Source organism: Alosa sapidissima, chromosome 2 (assembly GCF_018492685.1).
Source record: "Alosa sapidissima isolate fAloSap1 chromosome 2, fAloSap1.pri, whole genome shotgun sequence".
NCBI lineage: Eukaryota > Metazoa > Chordata > Actinopteri > Clupeiformes > Clupeidae > Alosa > Alosa sapidissima.
In genome coordinates this window covers 32,616,055-32,638,122 of record NC_055958.1, presented here as the reverse complement: position 1 = coordinate 32,638,122, position 22,068 = coordinate 32,616,055, and the positions used below count along the sequence as shown (strand labels likewise).

The 22,068-nt window shown below is 43.2% G+C and overlaps 1 protein-coding gene across 5 annotated transcripts in view; it reads left to right on the top strand.

The window, feature by feature from the left end:
- Positions 1-20,316: 20,316 nt before the first annotated feature.
- The window catches only part of LOC121696286 (E3 ubiquitin-protein ligase TRIM35-like), a 36,083-nt gene continuing 34,331 nt past the window's right edge, over positions 20,317-22,068 (top strand). For all 5 annotated transcript variants that reach the window (XM_042077719.1, XM_042077765.1, XM_042077710.1 and 2 more), the window contains exon 1: positions 20,317-20,952. In XM_042077719.1, coding sequence (XP_041933653.1) covers positions 20,557-20,952 — 396 coding nt within the window. In that variant the 5' untranslated portion in view covers positions 20,317-20,556. The remainder of the gene's footprint in view (positions 20,953-22,068) is intronic.

Genomic DNA, 22,068 nt, shown 5'->3' with positions numbered 1-22,068 from the left:
CGCGCTTCACGATGACTGCAATGAGTTGTTAACAGACAAGACGCAATCTATCTGAATCTATCAGCAATCTAGCATTAATCTATCTGAAATAGCACATATTTGAAGTAGGCCTATTATTCATGGCTACATAGCTTAAACTGTAGGCTATGTTTAAACTGTATTTCGAGTTTAATGTTGGCATCTCGACTTTAAAGTCGACACGTCGAGATAAATGCCAGACAACCGATGTCCTAATGCCTGGCCCAGTACTGATAAAGGTATTTATGGTCATAATAAGTTAGTTTAAATGTTGACTGGTAGTTATTCATGGATGCAGGTGCCGACTTGCCTATTTCTCGATCCCTCCACCACAGCAACACTAGCTACTTCATAGTAGGCCTGGCAAACTCGATTCCTTTTAAGGATCCAGGTTATTCTGAGTCACTCACTAAACTGATCCGGGTTGTATGAGTCACTTGAGTCAGTATTGCTAAATCGCAAGGAAATTCAGTCCTACTTCAAGCAGTGCAGTGGGGTGCTTCATTTTTAAGTGCCTTCTCATGTTGGATGTGGATCCTCCATGATTTGAAACCAGGCTTTTGCAGTACTTGCATTTAGAGTTTTGCTCTCCTGGTCGAAGTGCATCCACACATTGTTCATCTGAGGGTAGATGAAGAGGGCAGAGGGTCAAACAGCCATATATATCCAAACGAGAAGGGGGGAAGGTAAGGGCTTTATGACACTACCTGAAAACATGTTGTCAAGTAAGTCTAAAGAAACCTATTTAGATAGATAGATACATAGATAGATAGATACTTTATTGATCCCCAGGGGAAATTTAAGGTCTCAGTAGCATACAGACAACACACACACATTCACTAACAGCAGAAAAAGTAATTAAAAGTATATAATATAAAAACACAACTAAGCAATAAGGACAGTAGAAGATAAGAATATACTAAATATACTAAAATACAAATTATACTAACACTTAATCTAAATCAATTTAAAAACAGTATCCACATAGTGGTGATTAATCAATCAAGAGGCGCTTGCAGTGACTGAGGCAGGGACTGAGCCTGTGATTCTCTGTGCATAGTACGGTAAGGTAAGGTGCTCTGTGTGAGTGAGTTAGAGTGCGGATCGGGCCGCAAATTTCTGTCCGAACCCGTTTATGGAAATAGCCAGTCACGTGTAAATGTGGCCTCAATCTATATACTGATAATCCTATCTTCTGTTGGTTTTTAGGGAATCCAAATTGACGATATTGATGGGGCTCTCTCATGATAACTCTGCCAACTCCGGTGTTACCGTGCCAGAAATGGAATGTCCATTGAAGACCAAGGACATTGAAACTCTACACCTTGCCATTGATCCCATTTCTCATTCAAATAGTTTTGGAAGAGACATTTATTTGACCAGACTCACATATGCTTTGCATCTACTTCACCGTCATTGACAGTCGTGTCTGTGCCAATCAGAGGACTAAAAAGCTTTTAATGATTCATGATTGCACCAGTGTTTCCCACAGATTAGAAGGCAATTTGTGGTGGTCGCCCCGTGTCTGACCGGGGGGTGGGGGGTTGCCCTGTGTCTGACGGTGTGGGGGGTGACAATGGTGTTTCTAAATAATTCCTTCGTTAATAATTGGTCACACAGAACTTTATTTTTAGATTAATATTTAATATAATATTCACACCTTCACAAAATCCACACGCCCAACACAAAATCCACACATTGAACACATTTAAGTCTGCAACTTTTGTCAGAGCACCTGATTTTGCGCGGCTTGCTAAAAGATTCTTATGCCCTATCATAAGGGAAGGCCTCAGGACACGGTCCATTGATGGAGATCCTCAGGCAGGCTGCCAGATGTTCTCCTTGAAGTTTGTTCTTGGGGTCTGTTTTCACTAGCCTGGATGCCAGCCAAACTTAGCCCCGCCCACATTTTGGGTTGGGAAGTTTGGTTATGATGCTGGACAGGTGAGCAACAGTGCCTCGTCTACACGTCATCTGAGCAGCTTAGGTTGATCTTGTTTGTAACAAAAACGCAGTGGCTAGAAGCTAGACAGATGGCTTCTAAGACCCCATATGGAAAAATGCATATTATTTCCATGAGGTTATACATGTTTGTAGCATCTGTGTGAATGGAATTATTTTTTAAAACTAAGGAGGGGAAATATCAGTTTTTCCTAATAGCCCCTGCTAGGTAGGCTATTTCGTTGTCTTAGATTTCGCTATCGGGTGTTGTATAAGATATAGACAGCACCAGAAAACAATGCATTTGTGGAGGAGGATGGTTCTTGTGTTCTTCCTATAGCTCACGGTAAGCTATTTCATTGCTCTGATTGGTAAGGTCTATCCAATTGAGTGCAGTCCGCTGCGGATGTAGTGGCTATGCCTCCATTCGAGGCGGTCATGCCCCCTATCCCCAACAACCTGCAGGAGGTGGCCATGGAGGGGGAATGGACAGAGATGTGGGGTGGCGAGGACTTCCTCTCTAAGCACATTCATGGCTTTCTGGTGTTCACCACGGAGGACAACTTGAACAAACTTTACCAGTGTCGCCAGGTTAGAACTCATCCCCCGTGAGACTTTTTGTCAGTCCAATGAAATAGCCTAATCATTTACCGAAATATTTTGATTTGTATTATGTTTTGGATGGAATCTTTAAAACATGCCCTAGGCCGTATTACCAATTTGTTACAATCCATGGCCTTTACAAAGGGAGGACCATCCCCTTCGTTATGAATATCGGTTAAGCACACTTATCACTTGGAGAGAAGAAATACTCTTTTCTGATTGGCTGGCGGGTTGGCTTTTAATTCTGAATAATGGGACACCTATGAAGTAGATCTGGAAAAAAAAGTTTAATCGCTGTTCCATATCAATGCATGAATGGTAACTATAGTAACAACGATAGTAGGACGAGGGTTGAGCCTGGAGGCAGGCTTCACAACAATGGAATCAACTGTAAACAAGCTAACTGTCCATGCTACTAGTGAGCTTCTTTTTAAACGGAACCGCGTGTTTCCTTTGCTTTACAGTGGCAACCGGGTGATAAGCGGGATAACGGCCATCGAGGTGTGTCCAGTAATACAGAAGTAATGGACTCGGGCAGAGGCTGATAGTGGAAATAATTCCGTGGAAATGCATGGATTCCAGTTGCTGCTACTGGAAGCAACTCAAATCCATGCATTTCCACGGAATTTTTTGGAATCTGATCCCTTGTCATACCTGTTCATTCGTACTCGTCGCTCGACTTATCGTGACTAAATTCAAGATGGTGGCGAACGGTAAACTTCCTCAAGGTACTGTCTGTAAAAATTGTCTTGTAATAAACTACCAGTGCTTTTTCAAAGTTCTCAATGTCTCGTTTTAAATGTCAAGGCCCTCGGAAGTCTACCAATGAAGTATGGAACTACTTTGAGCCTCGTAAATGGTGTAAAACAGTGATTTATTTGCATGGCTAGGCCGATGCCCAAGGCACCCCCATCGAAAAACTGTTGGTAGCATCGGCTAACTAGCGCCAGCTTTCTGAGTGCAGGGGACAAGCCGAGATGAGCTATGAGACATACGTTCACACTCGGTATCGTGTTTCAACACACTTTAGGTCAATATCACACCGGAATTCTCCTTTAATACAGACTTTTGTACATTTGCAGACAATAAGTTCATAGCGGGCTTTAGATGCTTCAGCAAGTGAGGTCCAGTATGGTTCAAAACTGCCATCCTCTCTTTTGACCCACCTCCATTTAGATGGACAAGGCAAATGAGGAAAAGGCAGTAATACTTGGCCCCAAATATGATAAAGCACATATGTTAGGCAGCTGTGGCTTGCAGAGGATGTTACCTCTCTGAGTAATGACAAGTTGCTTCTCTCCATAGCCAAATGACTTAACCAAGATGTCTGAAAGGTATTGAAAAAGATCTGTTTTATTTTGATCCACCCTTAGAAAGCTCTGCCAGTTTGCACATACACGCCTGCGGATCCATTTACCACACTTTGCTCTTGCAGTGCCTTTGATGGAGTCGGCAAAGTACCTGTCCCATACAAAGTCAACACGAGTTGATTTTGATGACACAAGAAAATATAAGGAAGGAACACTTGATGTAGCCTGGATATCAGACATCTCTGACTTCGCAGAGAGTCTGGCCTAGATCCATTGGGAAACGTTTATTTCCTGGTTGGTGGACGCTTGTCTGAAGTTTGAAATCATTGGAGTTCAATCACTAACGTTTAGTAATGACGTATGTTAACCACGGGGGACACAACGATAACGATAGGCTTGCAACTTAAACGTAAGCGTTCTCAGGAACTCACACTCAGGCTGCAAAACATTAGCGTTACAGCTGGAATAATGATTATAAACTTATTCTAAAGCTAACACGATGTTTAAAGCCATAAACAACCGTAAATTGGGACCAATTTACCAAAGGTAACTTTAGCCTTTATAGGGCTATATAAAGTTGTACAAATTAATAGGTCGTTATTAGGATATTGTATGTGGATGTTGAACTATATAGGCTACTTTTTAGGTGACCAATGCACAAACGAAACCAGGAAACGGGCAAATATTATCAATGCTATGAATGTTTCAGTCGTGCACAGTGGTCTGTAGATGTGTGCATAGCATTCATTCATTCCGGCAGGCGCACCTGTGGACATGCATGCGCCCTTAAAATAGCATCTGAATAACGCGCCACTGACTTTAGACTAAGTTTTTCCTGGTCTGTGGTGGAATTGTTTTCTGAATATGCAAAATAGCACCAGGGAACGTTTGTGGCGGAGCACGCCTCCTCTTCTTGCTGAACCGCTAGTTAATTTCCTAATTTAAAGACGTGCGTCTGTAATCATCTGTGGAGGGAAAATTCCGCTGTGCGTCCAATGCAAAATAGGAATTATACAAGCGCCAGTGTACAAAGTCAATTGCGCTAAGTGCAAGATGGAGCCCTAAGTGTGATTTTCTAATAAATGGTAAATATTTCATGAGTAAACGTACCACCGGTGTAAGAAGTACTGATGCTCTTTTGCGAGACTGGATATGAAGTCCAAGATGTAAATCTGACATAGTTTAACTCTTGGGATAAACAAGGAACCAGTGTGAATGTCTGCATACCGGCAGAAGAATCCAACACACCTACTCACCAAAACACACAAAATAGTCTCAATAAGGACACAACAGCAGTATTAAGTCTGGCTAAGTTATTGTACAATTGTTTTATTGAACTTTTTGTAGTCCCACGTAGTGTATTTGCCCTGTACCCAGAAGTTCACCACAGCACACTTGAGATCAAACACTTTTCTTGGGAGATTCCTCTGACAGGACTCTGAAATATGCCTGTATGGTCTAACCCCCCCCCCCCCCCCCCCCATTTAAACCAGTAAATAAGGACAATTACGGACATAAAACCCCCAAAGTTCGCCCCCGCATCCCAGCATGGGAGTTCGCAACCAGCATAGTCCAGCGCGCTGACGTTACATAGCTCCCCCAACAAGACATTGCCGTCCTCGGCAATCATCACGCGTTAGCCTCATGCTAACGTCGGCGGGAGTAGTCCGCCACTCAGTCAAGTCAGACAGTTCCGCCAACACACCGGGGAACCACAGCTGCTAGTGGTCCAATGCGGGCGTGCTAGCAACCACGTGGCTGTCGCCGCTCGTCCCCAGCTCCCTCTCAGCAGCCGCCCTCAGACTGCACGTATCACCATTCATATCATCATTTTCGTGGCGTATCACCGCGGCACTCCTCTCCTGGCGGGGCCTTTCCAACCGTCGACTCTGCACCGGGATTCGAGGGGGGTCAGATGTAGCTGTACCAACGCCGCTCCACTCTGTCGATTCGCCAACCAGGACAGACAGGCACCGGCTCCGCTGCAACCGGACACGCTGAGCCTTCCGCTGCAGCTACCGTTTTCGGCGTCCCTCCTCATGTTGCCTCCTCGCAGAGCCGTCCTGCTCTGCTCCCGGCCCGTTCCACTCCATCACAGCCTCAGCGAAGACACACCCCCCAATGCTATCGAACTCGAACTCCACACAACAAACTTTTTTTTTTTTTCACACACAGGCGCCGGCCAACAGGCCAATTCGAACAAGCGCCTCACCGCATGGTGCCCCTCAACCGCACCCAAAAGTACACAGTCACACTAGAGGGCCCCCACCCAAAAGTCAGCCCGCTGTTCGGGGTCCTAATCCGGCACAAACCAGACGAGTCCACTCAAGCTGCCACTCCACCTTGCCGCCTCAATCGTTCCGGCGGTAAAAGGGCCCCGTCTCAGGCAGACCAGTAGCCTGGGCGTCGAGGAGGGCCAAAGGTGGGCCGACAACTCGCACGGGAATTCCCCCAGCGGGGGCAGCACCGCCGCACGCTCAACCAACGTCAGAGGCTTCCATTTTTTTTTTCTGACACCTGTAACTCACAAACTGTAACGTTTCCAAGTCACGAGTCAGAGCTTTATTGTGAGAACGAGGGCGGGACACAGACAATGAACACAGCACACACTAGGTAGGTCAAGCACACACACACACACTACACATACAGGGGTGGACGCAGCCACCCACACAAAAAGGATCACACACGAGGGAAAACTAAACGGGAAACATGCTACACTAAAAACGCTAACCAGTAAATAAGGACAATTACGGACATAAAACCCCCAAAGTTCGCCCCCGCATCCCAGCATGTCCTGCGTGGGAGTTCGCAACCAGCATAGTCCAGTGCACCGACGTTACATTACAATGAGCCACTCACTTTGTCGTTGAGCCATGCTCCAGGTTCAAGAGTCTCAAGGTCCACTTTGTGTACAGTAATTCCACCAACAGTGATGCTTTCACTTACTGATATTTCCAGGGATTCAGTGGGCACAAGGAAATGAAGTGATGGCAAGGGATTGGCAGGGGATTCGTCAGAACGAGGTTCTTTAGCTAGAATTACACAAGACGCAGGATGTAAACAGGAAGTACAAAGACATAAATGACTAGGATGCAGAGTAAAACCAGAAAGAAATATAAAGACAATCACAAGACCCTACACCCATGTCTACTTTTCACTCAATGGTGGGCTTGTAACCGAAAGGTTGCTGGTTCGAACCCCGACCAGTAGAAACGGCTGAAGTGCCCTTGAACAAGGCACCTAACCCCTCCCTGCTCCCCGAGCGCCGCTGTAGCAAGACAGCTCACTGCTCTGGGTTAGTGTGTGCTTCACCTCACTGTGCTCTGTGTCTCCACTAATGGGATAAAAGCAGACCAAATTCCTTGTATATGCCAGTATACTTGGCCTAGAAACCTGATTTACATTTTACATGATTTACAATACATGCAGTTTTGGTTGTATAGATTTTCAGGTTTAGTTTTTAACCTTAATGAACGATATTTAGAAGCGTAAAAGTACGCTAATCAAATGAGAGACAACCTTGCAGCATCTTTCCATTCCTTTGAGAAAATGAACGGAGTGGTCATATGATCCACACTATTAACTATTGACAGGGCTGTAGTACTCGAGTCTGGACTCGAGACCGTTTTTCTATGGTCTCAGACTTGTCTCAGACTCGCTAGTATTTGGACTTGGTCTTGTCTCGACCAAAAGCCAAATATGGCTTTTGGTCTCGACCGAGTCCAGGTGTCTTTAGGGCCATCAAAATTAACGTGTTAATCGCCGCGATTCATTTTTAAATACATAATGCGTTACAAAATATTAACACAATAGTGTTTACCTTTGTGGGGGGCTGATGTCACGTAACGGAAGCCGCAAAACCTAAAACCGCAAGCCTGAGAGTTTATTTTACTGTCTGTGGAGTTAGCTGAAGATGAAGAGGAACCAACATTTAGCCAATAAATAGTAGCTTTACTGCAAACTGCTCTTCACTCTTGTTAGATAACGTTTACAATGTCAAAATGCACCAACAGCAACAGTTACATAAAGATGATACTTTTCGGGTCCTCTCCATTAAGATCCAACTTGAACGCATGCTACTCCATTTAATTGAGAGCGCGTCTGAGCGCACACGAGAGGGAGAGGAAACGATTGGCAGGCTCCAGCTGGCTTGTCGTTGTTGATGATAATTGATATATCCTTTTTAATATAAGAAACTTATAAAAGGAAGGCAACAAAGACGAGGTTAGAGGAGATTGCGGATTTATCCGATTTCCACTACTGACCAGTTATAAACTGAGAGCCAGGGCACTTTGACATGTAGGCTGCACTCACTGTGATTTGAAAAATGGACAAAAATATGAAGAGTTGTCTTTGCCTTTGTGTAATGGAACTGGTGAGTCTTGAAGACTTCAATAATTTGTTTACATGAAGCACATATTATGCCGATTGAAACACATTCCACTCAGCTAGGACCCATATCATCATTGCATGTAACATGCTGTTGTTGCTGTTGCTTTGACACTGTAAAGGTTGGGAAGAATAAAAAGCAGTGAAGTAACGCTACCTTATTATACGGCTCTTCACAATGCAAGTAGAATGCTCCATTGACTTGAATGGGATTTCCGTAAGTTCTAGCGGTCATTATTTCTTGGGAAAGGACCTGAAAACAAGAATGACCGCTGTCAATGGCAACGGAGTTTGCGCTTGGAACTTCATTCAAAAGTGAGAGCAGACGGTTGATCAGCTGTGTTCTAAAGAATGTTTGATTCAAGTTCAGCGTGTGTTGCGAACTATTTGTTTCTCAGCAAAAGCCACGACGAAACGGTAACAAATAAGTGTAAAGAGACATATCATGGAGTTTATTTTTTCGTTTTGGCAAGTAGCCGTATAATAAGCGTGAAGCTTATCATTCATTATGGTCATTATGGGAAAATAAGTCCCTTCAGGGCGAAACAAGACCCCTCTGCTGGCGCGTCGGGGTCCGGTTCGCCCTTTCGGGACTTATTTTCCCCATAATGACCGGCGTTCTATACATTATCCCTTACTTACGCACAGTGCGTGATGCACGTGGTGGTAGCGGCGGCACTGTTCTGAGCTCTAAGCACAATACTGTCGGCACATCTCTTCACTGTTGCACCAATGCCATCAGTCAGGGGCACCCTTGCCATGTGATGTAGGAAAGAAGTTCCAGGTTGCATTTTTGAATCACATCTGGGGAGGGATAGCACAGAGGAGAAAGTTTTTAGTTTTTATACTGTTTGCTTGGACCGTCGGACCAAAAGTGTACAGTGTCAATGTTTGGGAAATCTATGTATATCTGTCAGGATTTGATCCATATAGGTCCAAATGGCTGCAGAATCATGGCACTTGGACTCTGAGACTGCAGAATCCTACTTTTTCATGGTTGGTGTAGAACATGCCTGTATGAAGTGTGATCTGTGGGAGGTTTTGCCCATAGTGACAGGATTGTACTTCTGTGCTGTATTTACACTTCCAGGCCTCAGAAGTCAACATGCTATCAATACAGTTATAGACTCTGTAGGATAAGAATGTGGAGAATCGACACGTTGGGGTGAAGATTCTGTATTTGGATGCAGCAACCAACAACCATCCAAGTACAGCTGTGGCATTTTTTCTGCAGGCTACCTGGCTACATGGTGTTCCATTGAAAGCATGCCCATGTTCCCACAGCCCTATGTCCCCTAACCCACCCACCCACACCTCAGGCCTAACCCTAGCCCTAATTAGGATTCCGCTGGTAACCAAATGTGGAAAAAATCCAAAAGGTATTTCCACAGTTCTTGCACCAATACATTGTTACAGTTATCATGTTTCCTTCATAATCTGTTTAGAAAAATGTTAATTTTCCCTGGAATTAAATAAAAATGGACAGCCTGCAATGTATTTTTTTACCGCACAAACCAGATTTATGTGGGTTATCGTGATTTGCTTCATTCTGGGGAGGCCAATATTCCAGAAATGCATCTTCTCCTTCCATGATTTCTACCTCCAGCCCAGCTTTAAGCTGTGTGTCTGCTTTGTACTCCTTTGTACCTTCAGCACACCCCTTGAGGCCTCATGTATGGGGCAGGCGTCTTTCAGGACCTCTAACCATGGTCAACCAAACAAAATGAAGTGGAAGTCTTGGAATTCTTAGACCTGGTTGACCATGGGTAGAGGTCCCATAAGTCATGTGACTTGGCTTTGTTGCTGTACAGCATTTAAAGCTGAAAGTAGAAAGTAGAGGTGCCATTTCTGGAACAACATCATTATGGTTGATCATGGGTAGCTATTCCAATGGCCATGTGCCCCAACCATGAAGTCAAAGACAGTGTGCTTAAAACTGGTAAGGTATTTAAGTCTGGGTCCTTGACTTCCACAATATCTACTTCCATTTCCAGAATATCTACTTGGCGCTTACCAAAACATCTGCGCCTCGGCCCACAGAAGTTCTGGAGACTGATAGTTGATATTCTGGAAGGGGAATGCCAGCTTCTATGTTTTCTACTTGTAATCCTATCTTAACTCATTGAGTGCCAAAAACGTAATATTATGTTTTTCCTTCCCATGCGTTGAGTGCCAAAAACGTAATATTACGTTTGTAGCTTTTTTTTAAATTACGAAACTAGACACTCTAACACACCTTATATGTGATTTTGGGAACTCTGTGATGAATGGAAATGAAATATATGACGATCGAAAACTCATGAAAACGCACAATCTGGACATTTTATCATAACTCGGTTGCCGCTTTGGGTCGAATCAGTGACGCATGCACGTCAGGCACGTGGGTCTATCACTAGGTGGCAGTCTCGCCAGGTCTCGCTGATCACTTCCCGGAAAGTTTACACAAGTAAGTAACAGGCAACACTTCATATTTCATGAAAGACGTTATATCTCCATTTCTAGAAAAAAACAGCGATTTTGATGAAAACTAGTCACTGTTTAGCTTGGGATTTCTCAGGAACAGAGGCGTGTAGAAATACACGGTTTGCACCCACCGAGAGCTTAAAGTCTCACCTTTTAAACGAGCCATTGTATGTGTTCATAGCTATAACAGAATATGCTGTGGCTGTACAAAAATCATCAACAATGGTGTAGATTGCTGGCACTCTAGAACAAAGCTCCCGAAAACAGCTTTGAGTTAAGCTCTATATTTATGTTGGCTTTATTATAGAGAGTATGTGGTTTTTACAGAGGGACTACATATGATGTATTGACAAAAAGATGGCCAAGAAACTTAGACTGTTTTTAGTGTCAGGCTGACACATACTGATGACTTGCGCTAGCCTAGCACCTGCGAACTCTGCAACTAGAAGGACTTATGAAACGTGTTGAAAACGGTCTCCAATGATAAATATCACACTTGCTAACTTGGAAAAATCCTGAACCACCCCTTTAATGTCCCCCTGTGATGCCCCTGTGTGGAGGATCCACTTTTCTACATGGCCTCTGATTTGTTTGTCATTTTGTTGTTTTTTTGTACTTTGGGCAGGTCCCACCATTGATGAACTGAATGTATCAAGTAGGTGTTCTAGAAAGACAAATACATGTGAAATATTGCTAACTAAAACTCAATGAAATACTAAGCTTAGGTAGGTATCTTAACTCACCTAAGTTGGAGCCTGCTTTAGGGAATAAAATAGGCACAGTGGTGTGTCCTAGGACGTTTCAAGTCGTCCAGGTCCTTTCTCATCTGCTTTACTTCAGCCTTGAGGTCTCTGAGCTCCCGCCTCAGGTCCTCAACAGTGTTTTCAGGGATGCCCTCTGGTGTCAATGCTCTTGAGGTGGAGGGCTCCTCATGCAGCCTTGTACTACAGAGTTGTCGTTCAATTGCTTTTTTTTCGCACTCTTCATCATTTGTTTCAGGGTGTCACCCTACAAATGTTAGAGAAGAAAGGAAGAGTTTTATGAACAAATTAAATCAATAGGAGAAAATACAGAAATAACCTAGACCCATTTTCAAGTGCACGGATTAGTTACAAACCTGGGCAAATTGACTGAAAGTAACAAACCTCCTCATAGTGTGGATGTTTTCTCCTAGTAAAATACAGCTCTAAGGACTTCTATTATTAGTTAAATTATCCAGGTTTGTCATGAAACCATGTACTTCACAATACCTGCACTTTATGAATCTGAATGAGATGTTTATCCAGTCGTTAACATTCATCCGTGGTGCATTTAACCACTGGGCAGCGCAGCTTGCCGGTGTACCGCCCTGACTTGTGCCCTATAATTAATTTCCTTTTTTCCTTATTCTCAATCCTGTGAGTGTAACACACATGTCGTGACACATCGACCACTTTGTCAGGGCACAGAGGACACTGAGTTTTGAATACATACCAGGTAAATCAGAAAAAAACACTGAACTCAAAGAAGAAACTGCAGAACCACCACATTAATAATAACTTCTTATTGGCAATAGTGAGTAAATGACAGAAATTCTACATACATTTCCAGAAAACAAACCACTTCTCATTAAAATGTACTTCCGCCTGTTTAGGTAGGAGACCCAGATTATCCATGTTGATTTCAAAATCAGATCCACTTACCTTTGCCATGGTTATCTTCCAAAAGAGCAACTGATTGTAGTAACATAGTATGTACCTTTTAGGATGGTCCACCTAATTAGAACTGGCCAATAATGGTTACAAAATTACTACATCCATATTTTACACTCAACCTTCCAAACTGATGACTAATGACAGATTCTACATACACTTCCAGAAAACAAACCACTTCCCATTAAAATGTACTTCCTCTCGTTCAGATAGGAGACCCAGATTATCCACATTGATATCAAAATCAGATCCACTCACCTTTGCCATGGTTATCTTCCAAAAGAGCAACTAGTTGTAGTAACTTGGTATTTATAGGTACTTTTTAGGACGACCCACCTAATTAGAACTAGCCAATAATGGATACAAAATTAGTACATTCATATTTTACACTCACCCTTCTAAACTGATGACTAATGACAGAAATTCTACATACACTTCCAGAAAACTAACCACTTCTCATTAAAATGTACTTTCTCCTGTTCAGGTAGGAGACCCAGATTATCTACGTTTAGTTAAAATAAATGTTAAAATAAAACAACCCCTACCAAGACTATCAATCTAAAGGGTTGAAATTCCGGAAGAGTAACACCATTGTCTACTGTATATGGTAACGAGCTGTGTGCGCCTGGAAAGACAATACAAGATGCTTTCTGAATAGCACAGCGAAGACGGCTCTGGTCATCCCATACCCTCCCCCCACTTCCTGTAGCCTTCCATTATGACTTGTTGCCGTTTTGGGACATTAAGCTTTTTCACGTTAAGCCCCCCTCCCCCACCCCCTTCTTTCACAAGCAGTGGGGGAGCGTGGGGCACAAAATAACACTTTTTGGTAGACCAAGGAGGGTTCTCTGCGCTTGTGTCGTTTGGAGACAATCCGGTGCAATCAGGCCAGGACAGATATTTTAGAGAGAAGGAGAGACGCCGGTGCAGCTCAGATGTCTTCTTCATTTTCTTTATTCTTTAGTAAAAAGGTGCAGAACATTTCGATGTGTCGGATGTTTTTGACTAACGAACATCGAAACGTTAGTCAAAGTTTAATAATGTTCTGCACCTTTTCAGGTGTAGTGCCTTAACAGAAATACATTTAAATAACATTTGAACATCTCTTGTAAGATTTACTTGTCCCACTCAGTAAATTAAATACACAAATTAATTGTGTAATTTTCTCTGTCTTTATTGAGTTCACTCCAAAATGAATATTACAGTGTAAACATTACTATTTTTCAAGGAATATACACTGCTCAAAATAAATAAGGGAACACTTTTTCATAGGTGTATAGCATCAAGGTTATCAAACTTGTAAGCTATTGGTCTGGCCAGTTACATAACAGAGGGGGTTGTGAATCAGTTTCACCTGCTTTTGTGTCAAAGTTAACAACAGGTGCACTAGAGGGGCAACAATGAGACAACCCCCAAAACAGGAATGGTTTTACAGGTGGTGGCAACTGATAATTTTTCCATCTTTATCCTTCTTGAGTGATTTTTTATAAGTTTCACAGTTGGGTAGGGTCAGTGTCACTACTGGTAGCATAAACCAGTACCTGGAGCCTACAAAGGTTGCACAGGTAGTCCAACTCCTCCAGAATGGCACACCAATACGTCCATTGCCAGGACTTCTGTGTCTCCCAGCGCAGTCTCAAAAGGAGATTCCTGGGGACAGGCAGTTGCTTTAAGAGAGCTGGGCAGTGTGGTAGAAGATCCTTTACCCAGCAGCAGGACCAGTCTGCTCCTTTGTGCAAGGAGGAACAGTAGGAGCCCTGCCAGAGCCCTACAAAATGACCTCCAGCAGGCCGCTGGTGTGAATGTCTCTGACCACACTGTCAGAAACAGACTTCATGAGGGTGGCCTGAGGGCCCGATGGCCTCTAGAGGGACCTGTGCTCACTGCCCAGCACTGTGGAGCTCAATTGCCATTTGCCATAGAATACAAAATTGGCAGGTCCGCCATTGGTGCCCTGTGCTTTTCACAGATCAGAGCAGGTTCACCCTGAGCACATGTGACAGACGTGAAAGGGTCTGGAGACGTCGTGGAGAACGTTATGCTGCCTGCAACATCATTCAGCATGACCGATTTGGTGGTGGGTCAGTGATGGTCTGGGGAGGCATATCCTTGGAGGGACGCACAGACCTCTATGGGCAAAACAACGGCACCCTCACTGCTCTTAGGTATCGGGATGAATCTTCAGACACATTGTCTGACCCTGTACTGGTGCAGAGGCCCCTGGGTTTCCTCTGGTGCACAACAATGGCCGGCCACATGTGGCTAGAGTGTGCAGGCAGTTCCTGGAGGATGAAGGAATTGATACCATTCACCGTCCCCCACACTCCCCTGACTTAAATCCAGTAGAACACCTCTTGGACATTGTGTTTTGGTCCATCCAACACCGGCAGGTTGCACCACGGACTGTCAAGGAGCTCAATGATGGCTGTGTCCACATCGGGGAGCAGACCCCCAGGACACCATCCGCCGTCTCATTGTCCAGCATGTGGAGCAGACCCCCAGGACACCATCCGCCGTCTCATTGTCCAGCATGTGGAGCAGACCCCCAGGACACCATCCGCCGTCTCATTGTCCAGCATGTGGAGCAGACCCCCAGGACACCATCCGCCGTCTCATTGTCAAGCATGTGGAGCAGACCCCCAGGACACCATCCGCCGTCTCATTGTCAAGCATGTGGAGCAGACCCCCAGGACACCATCCGCCGTCTCATTGTCAACCATGTGGGGTCCATATGAACTACTGAGTACCATTTTGAGTTGCTGCAATGAAATTTAGGCAAAATGGACTAGCTTGTCGCATCATTTTTTCACTTTTTTTCCTTTACCCAGTACACATTACCCAATCCATATCAGAATAGATATCCAGCATGAGTTTTGTCCCATTGAGATCTGAATACCTTTAGCTTTCAGTAATTCAGTCTCACGTTTTATCAAAACAAGTAACTATTCTTCTGTGGCCAGAAGCATCCCACCTTTGCAGGACTCTTTTGGGATCCACTTCCATGTTTCTGTGGACATTTATGAGAGCAAGACCAGACAGCCTCTCATCACCTGTAGTAGATTAAAGCCAGGTTTTGAGTATATATACTCTTTTGATCCTGTGAGGGAAATTTGGTCTGCATTTATCCCAATCCGTGAATCGACGCAGTGAGCTGCCTGCAACAGCGGCGCTCGGGGAGCAGTGAGGTGTTAGGTGCCGTGCTCAAGGGCACTTCAGCCGTTTCTACTGGTTGGGGTTCGAACCGGCAACCCTCCGGTTACAAGTCCGAACTGCTAACCAGTAGGCCACAGCTGCCCCTAACGATTTAATGCTGAAAAAGACCTTTCACAAGAGCAAATGGTGACTGGCAACGTCAGGTAGATGCAAAGGATGCATTGTATGTTAGGATAGAAATCCATGTCTATGTTCTGCAATGTTTCCTGTGCAGTTTCCGGAAGAGGCTCAGTGTACTTCTGGAAACGATGCTTCCATCTGTGTCATCAGGTTGAGGCTAGTGTTAATTTTGTCACCTATTTTTAATTTAGTCTTAGTCTTAGTCTTGTGACGAAATGTCCTTTTTAGTCTTTGTTATATTTAGTCATTCAAATATCATTTTTGTTAGTCAAGTTTTAGTCGACTAAAAGTCTCGTCATTTTAGTCTAGTTTTAGTCAAAAGAAAACTAAAGGTATCTTAGTCTTAGTCAACACATTTTAGTCTTTTTTTTTATAACAAATTATTTCTGAGTCAAATAGTGTTTCACACATCTCAATTTTCAAACAATATTGTGTGTCCACGCTACTCGTCTGTTATAATTACTCATTCAGATTTTTTGTCAGTCAGTATGTTTACATGCACAGGTAAGTCGAGCTACAGTTATAGCTCGGCTGGGATTTGACCATAGACAGTAAAAGATTTGACTGGACCACTGTCATATTCGTAGACCAGTGTTTCTCAAAGTGTGGTCCGGGGATCACTGGTGGTCCGCAAGCTATCCCAAGTAGTCCGCGAGCAGACGTGGTAAAATATAATATAGATGAGTTGTTTGCAATATTGAACCAACTTGTATGTAAAAACAGTTCTGCAACACTGTCTATGTAAGATATGCCAGTTTAAATCATACAGTATGAATCCACACAATAAGCAAAGTGCAAAGACAATAAGCAAGGTGGTTCAGTGAGTAGGCCTATTGTGTAGACTAATTATAGGCTATAGTTGAAGTAGGTCTAATCTTTTTTTTTTTTTTAGCTAGGGTTAGTTAAGTGGTCCTGAAACTGAAAAAGTTTGAGAAACACTGTCATACAGTAGGCCAAAGTATTAATGTTTTACTCCGCCTCGCTAGATGGCGATATGCGCCCAAACACAACACATTCCCCAAACAGACTCTCCATCTTAGCCATAGCTAACTTGCTAGCGAACTTTCCATACTAGCTTACTTGCTAGCAAACTTTGCATCATCAGTCTAACTAGTTAAATAGTTGACATTACATGATGAACATTTTCGTGTGGACATTCTGGGGGATGTTAATTTGTATGAGAGAAGCTTCAACTTCTGGGTATGTAGCATTGTGGCATAAAGCTTAGGTAGTTAGCTTGCTAACTCTGGCAGAAATTGCAGTGTTCTTGTTCCATGTAGTTTCGTGTTGCAGCCACAGGGTTGCAGCAACAGCACGTAGACTAGCCTACAGGAAAGCTGAACGTATGAACTCATTCGGAATATTTTGAAAACATAACAGCTTGATATTCTGTCTTATCATTTTGTAGACGAAAATGAAGAGAGATTTTATCTTAGTTTTTATTTCATGCAAAACATTTTAGTCTCGTCTTTTTTCGTCAACAATAATGCATCTTAAGATAGTCTTAGTCAGTGTTTCAGGACATTACTGCCGTCTCGTCATCGTCTCGTCTTAGTCATGAAAAAAAAAGTCGTTGACGAACATATTTCCTCTCGTCTCGTCTGACGAAATTAACACTAGTTGAGGCAGGTCCTCTGTACCATGACAAGAGAACGTCACGGGCTGACATTGTCCACAGCTACACCACCAGTCCCCTGCACATCTGTTTGGTGTGTCTAGGACCTCCACAATCTCCGCAGCCTCTTCTGCAGCTCTTCAATTTTCCTCCATGACTTGTAGCTCCTCGTCCATGTATTCAGGCTTGATTAGGTACGGGCGACATTCGAAATTGAGCCGCTCGGCGTTCGATGCTAACTTCAAACTCTGCCATGTTGTGGTTCTCTTCTGCTGTTTTTCGCTTCTTGCTCCTTCTTCTTCACTACTTTACCGGTAGTCACTTCTGGCAATAGATGTGCTCTGTGCGGGATCTCGCGCGATCACCTGGTGTTGCTGAAATTGTTTTTGGTATATCCAACGTTTTTATTAACGTATTATTTTTTCCAAATATTTACAACTTAGTGTTAACTAATAATTGTTGCAGACTGGTACTACTAACAAAATATTAGTTCATTCCTGGAACTTGGCGTCGTTCAACAGAAACCAACATATATATCAGACATACTTAAATTTTACATCCACCTCAGACCACAGAAAAGCCAGGTATTATGCATACCTTCTACTCGCACCAAACAGGGTGAAGCTGCCTTCAGCTACAGTACCATGCAGTCCAGACTGCTCCAACCATTGCCAATTTTAAAACCCAACTGAAGACCACCCTCTTCTCTATGGCTTTTTCCTGTTTTTAATTTATTTGTATTGTTTTTACTTATTCTACTACTGTGATATATTTTATACTTGTGATATGTTTCATATCTGTTGCTAGCTATATAAAGCACATTGTGTCTACCTGGAGTATGAAATGCACTATATAAATAAATTGCCTTACCTTGCCTATGAGGCCTTTCCATGGTACAAATGTGGACCCACATTTTGTGGCGGCTTTGTTGGAAAGACCGTGCCTGCGTGCGAGCGTCAGTATGAACATGTCACCTTGAGTTGGATGCAGCAGCGGAGTGAGAGGGAGAGAACAGTTATGTGTAAAATGTGCGTCATTGCTACAAAGTGAATCATTCTGTGTAATTCCTATATGTTTAGATTCCTTTGAACTTTGTGTGTCAGATATGTTTTGAGTATCATCATGTAATTTGCTTAGATACATGTTTAGAGCTTGTTAATAGAATAGTCTTTTCAGAGATACCTTCACTTTGTAACCCCTTATAGTTTGTGATTAATGTAAACTGTTGCCTGTATATCTGCCCTATGTTAGCATATGGATGTGATATTATGTTTTTTTTTTATTAGACATGTTTCCTAAGACTTATAGAATGTAGAGGATGTGGTGTGTTTGTAATTCGATTAATGGCCACATTCGTGGAAAATTCCAGAACCCTTGTGCTCAGTCTAATGTTAATTCAGCCAGCCACTAGGTAGCTCTGTTGTATTGCATGTCACTGGTAAATACTTTTATGCCTTTAGAAATAGTCAGCATAGTACAGAAATCTCAGTTTTCTAAATTGATGCAAATGTTTATGTAAATTGATAATGAGACGTTCATAGAGATGTTATTTCTTGTATTGCCATTTCAGACCACATACAAATCCAAAAACATACAGTGCATGCGGAAATATTCACAGAGCTTCACTTTTTCCACATTTTCCACACATGTTTCAGACTAAGTTGATGTTGAGCAGCCTGTCTATGTCAGATCTCCACAACTGACTGTTAGGCTCTTTTGTTTGGCACAAAGAGGAAAGATAAGAGTCCAGTCCCCAGTGGTGCTCCTGTGCTGCTTATCAACTGCTCAGACATGTATGCACATACACACACACGCAGACACACACACTCGAGGCCGTAGACAAACTGAGTCAAGGAAGGTGGCTAACTGAGGACTGAGATGTACCAATATCCTCCAGGACTGATATTGTCAATGGCAAGGAGCTGTACACAAAAAGGATCCAACTGTGGGGTCAAAGGTCGTTCAGGCTTCAGGAGAATTGATCCAGAATGGACAGTGCATCCACTTACAAATCAAATCCACAACAACAGCTGAGGAGCTCAAGTCCACTAGAACGCCCTCAAACTGAGCACTGAGGGCTAACATGCCTAGCCTGGAGGACCAGACCCAATCTGAAAGATTAAGGGTTTGGCCACGAACAACGTAATGGTCCAACTCGAGGGGTGGCAACAAGCATGCAATTGGAAAATCTCACTGCACACAATTGGATAACACTATACGATCAATGTTAACTGACTGATCTGGACTTCAACGCAATTGGATAACACTACGTCTGTCATCTGTTTAGATCGCCTCAGGCCCGCCTATATCAGATACACAGATATGATTGGTTCCCCGCGATGCAAGGGGCAAAAGTTTCGTGCATCATTACTCGTTGCCAGGGTCTCTTGCTGAGCAAATGCTTCCACGAGAACTCTGGATTCCCAGGGTATGACATGCCACAACCAGCAACTGAATCCCAGCACTGAATAATCAACCAGAAGAATGGGTGCCATCTAGTGGCGGTCACCAAGAACTGCAGAAGATTTGAAAAGCTGCAGTAGATAGAGAATGGAAAAAGGTTACTTATAATACATATGTTTTTTTTCCCCTGTGCCTATTCATTTTTTTGTTAACCAGGTGCTTTTATCTAAGTCATATTGGAAACGGTGCAGTTATACATTATAAAATGACCTTGGGGTTACCTGCCCTATGCCTCCCCCATACTGTATTTCATTTCACTATATATATATATATATATATATATATATAGTGAAATGAATAAATAATAAAAAAAGTTCTATATATATATATATATATATAAAATACTGCAATTATTGGATATCAGGCTAACAATCCTTGTTGTGCCAAAAGAAATGGGAAAAGAGACTTAATTTGAGACTGGCCAATCAGATTCCCTTAAAAAGAACCAAGCCCCACCCTCTGCCTGCCCCACTTCTCTGAATGAGGAAGTTCCCTGAGAGACACGGAGGAACTGCAGGTCGTTTTCACAGGAGTGATACAGCTTTTTGTTTGGACAGAAGTCATTTCAGAGTGAGATGTAAACTCTTATGGTTAACATACGTGTTGGAGGTGGATAACCTACGCCAGGAAATTGTACACACGGGTCATTTAGACTAAACCACACTTTATTCCACCCTGTAAAAGTGAAAGTAAAAACTAACCAGACGAGTTAAGATTTTCACGGGAGAAAATGGCTTCAAAGCTTGAAGAGGAGCTTTGCTGTCCTGTGTGCTGTGACATCTTCAAGGATCCCGTCTTTTTGACCTGCGCTCACAGTGTGTGTAAAGCCTGTTTGCAGCAGTTCTGGGAGAGTAAAGGACACAGAGAATGTCCCTACTGCAGGAGGAAGTGCTCAAAAGCACACTATCCTTCTAACATGGCCTTAAGGAACCTGTGTGAGGCGTTCCTAGAGGAGAGAAGTCAGAGAGCTTCAGCAGGGTCTGAGGTGCTCTGCAGTCTGCACAGTGAGAAACTCAAGCTCTTCTGTCTGGAGGATAAACAGCCTGTGTGTGTGGTGTGTCGAGACTCAAGAAAACACACCAACCACAAGTTCCAACCTTTAGATGAGGCAGCATCTGACCTTAAGGTGAGTTATATTCTTGACACTTTGCAATTATGTGTATTAAAGAGAAAAACAATTGCAAACAAACCTACAAAGTCAAAGTGCAAAGTCCTCCCACTGTCTATCTATACTAGAGTAATTGTAATGTTCATCACTCACCACCAGGTGGAGTCTTTACACTGTACTCTGCTGCATTGTTACACAATGAAGGTACTGATGGTCATGAAACACACACGCACACTCCAGGGGCGGAGCTTGAGGGGGTGCGGGAGGTGCGGCACGCCCCCGGCCCGGGACCCGCAGGGTAAGGTGGGACGGGCCTCTCCCACGGCACAAGGCCGGAGGAGCTAAGATCATGCAAACGGTTTCTTTTCAAATCATTTTCATCAGAGTGGGACGTATTAGGCTTATAGGTTGCCCCAGTCAGGACGAGTTATGACTCAGGTTGCTGAAAAGTTTTGAAATTTACTTTGATGATTTAGTAGGTGTAAAATAAGGAATAAAATGTTCTGCTTTTCGGCTTTATTTTAACTCTCATATTGAACTTTACGACGTGCAAATTTACAAAATTGGATCAACGATATTGTCTCCTACAGGCGTCAATGAGAGAACACTTACACTTAGGGCCTACATGATTTTGGTTTCGATTTTCTAATTGGAGTAAGTCTTTGTGACAACACGTCATGATACATTTGATAATGTTTGATCGTTGTTTTGGTATGAAGCATCTTTTACATAGCCTAATGAATGCGCTCTAGAAAGTGAAAGTAGCCTAACCTAGGCCTATGCACTCTGTGTCTGAGCTGTCTGTGCACGTCCACAATTGATTACGTTCCTCAAATGGAGAACACATCAATCCCATGGTATTTTTTGCCCTAAAATGCATGAAACATGCAAGTTCAAAATCCCGCCGGTACATTACATCTCCGTTTCATATTTGCCTAGCCTACTAGCCTACAATAAATGAATTGAAGGAACTCAACTGACAACAGGTATATCTACTGATTCGGTCATTGAGACTACAGAATACAGAATACAGTACAACAAACTTTCTGTCTTTCTGAAGTTTATTTTTGTATTCCGGGGTACAGTAGCCTAATTGCCTAATGTCTTGACAATAGTTTTTCTTAACGGCTTGCT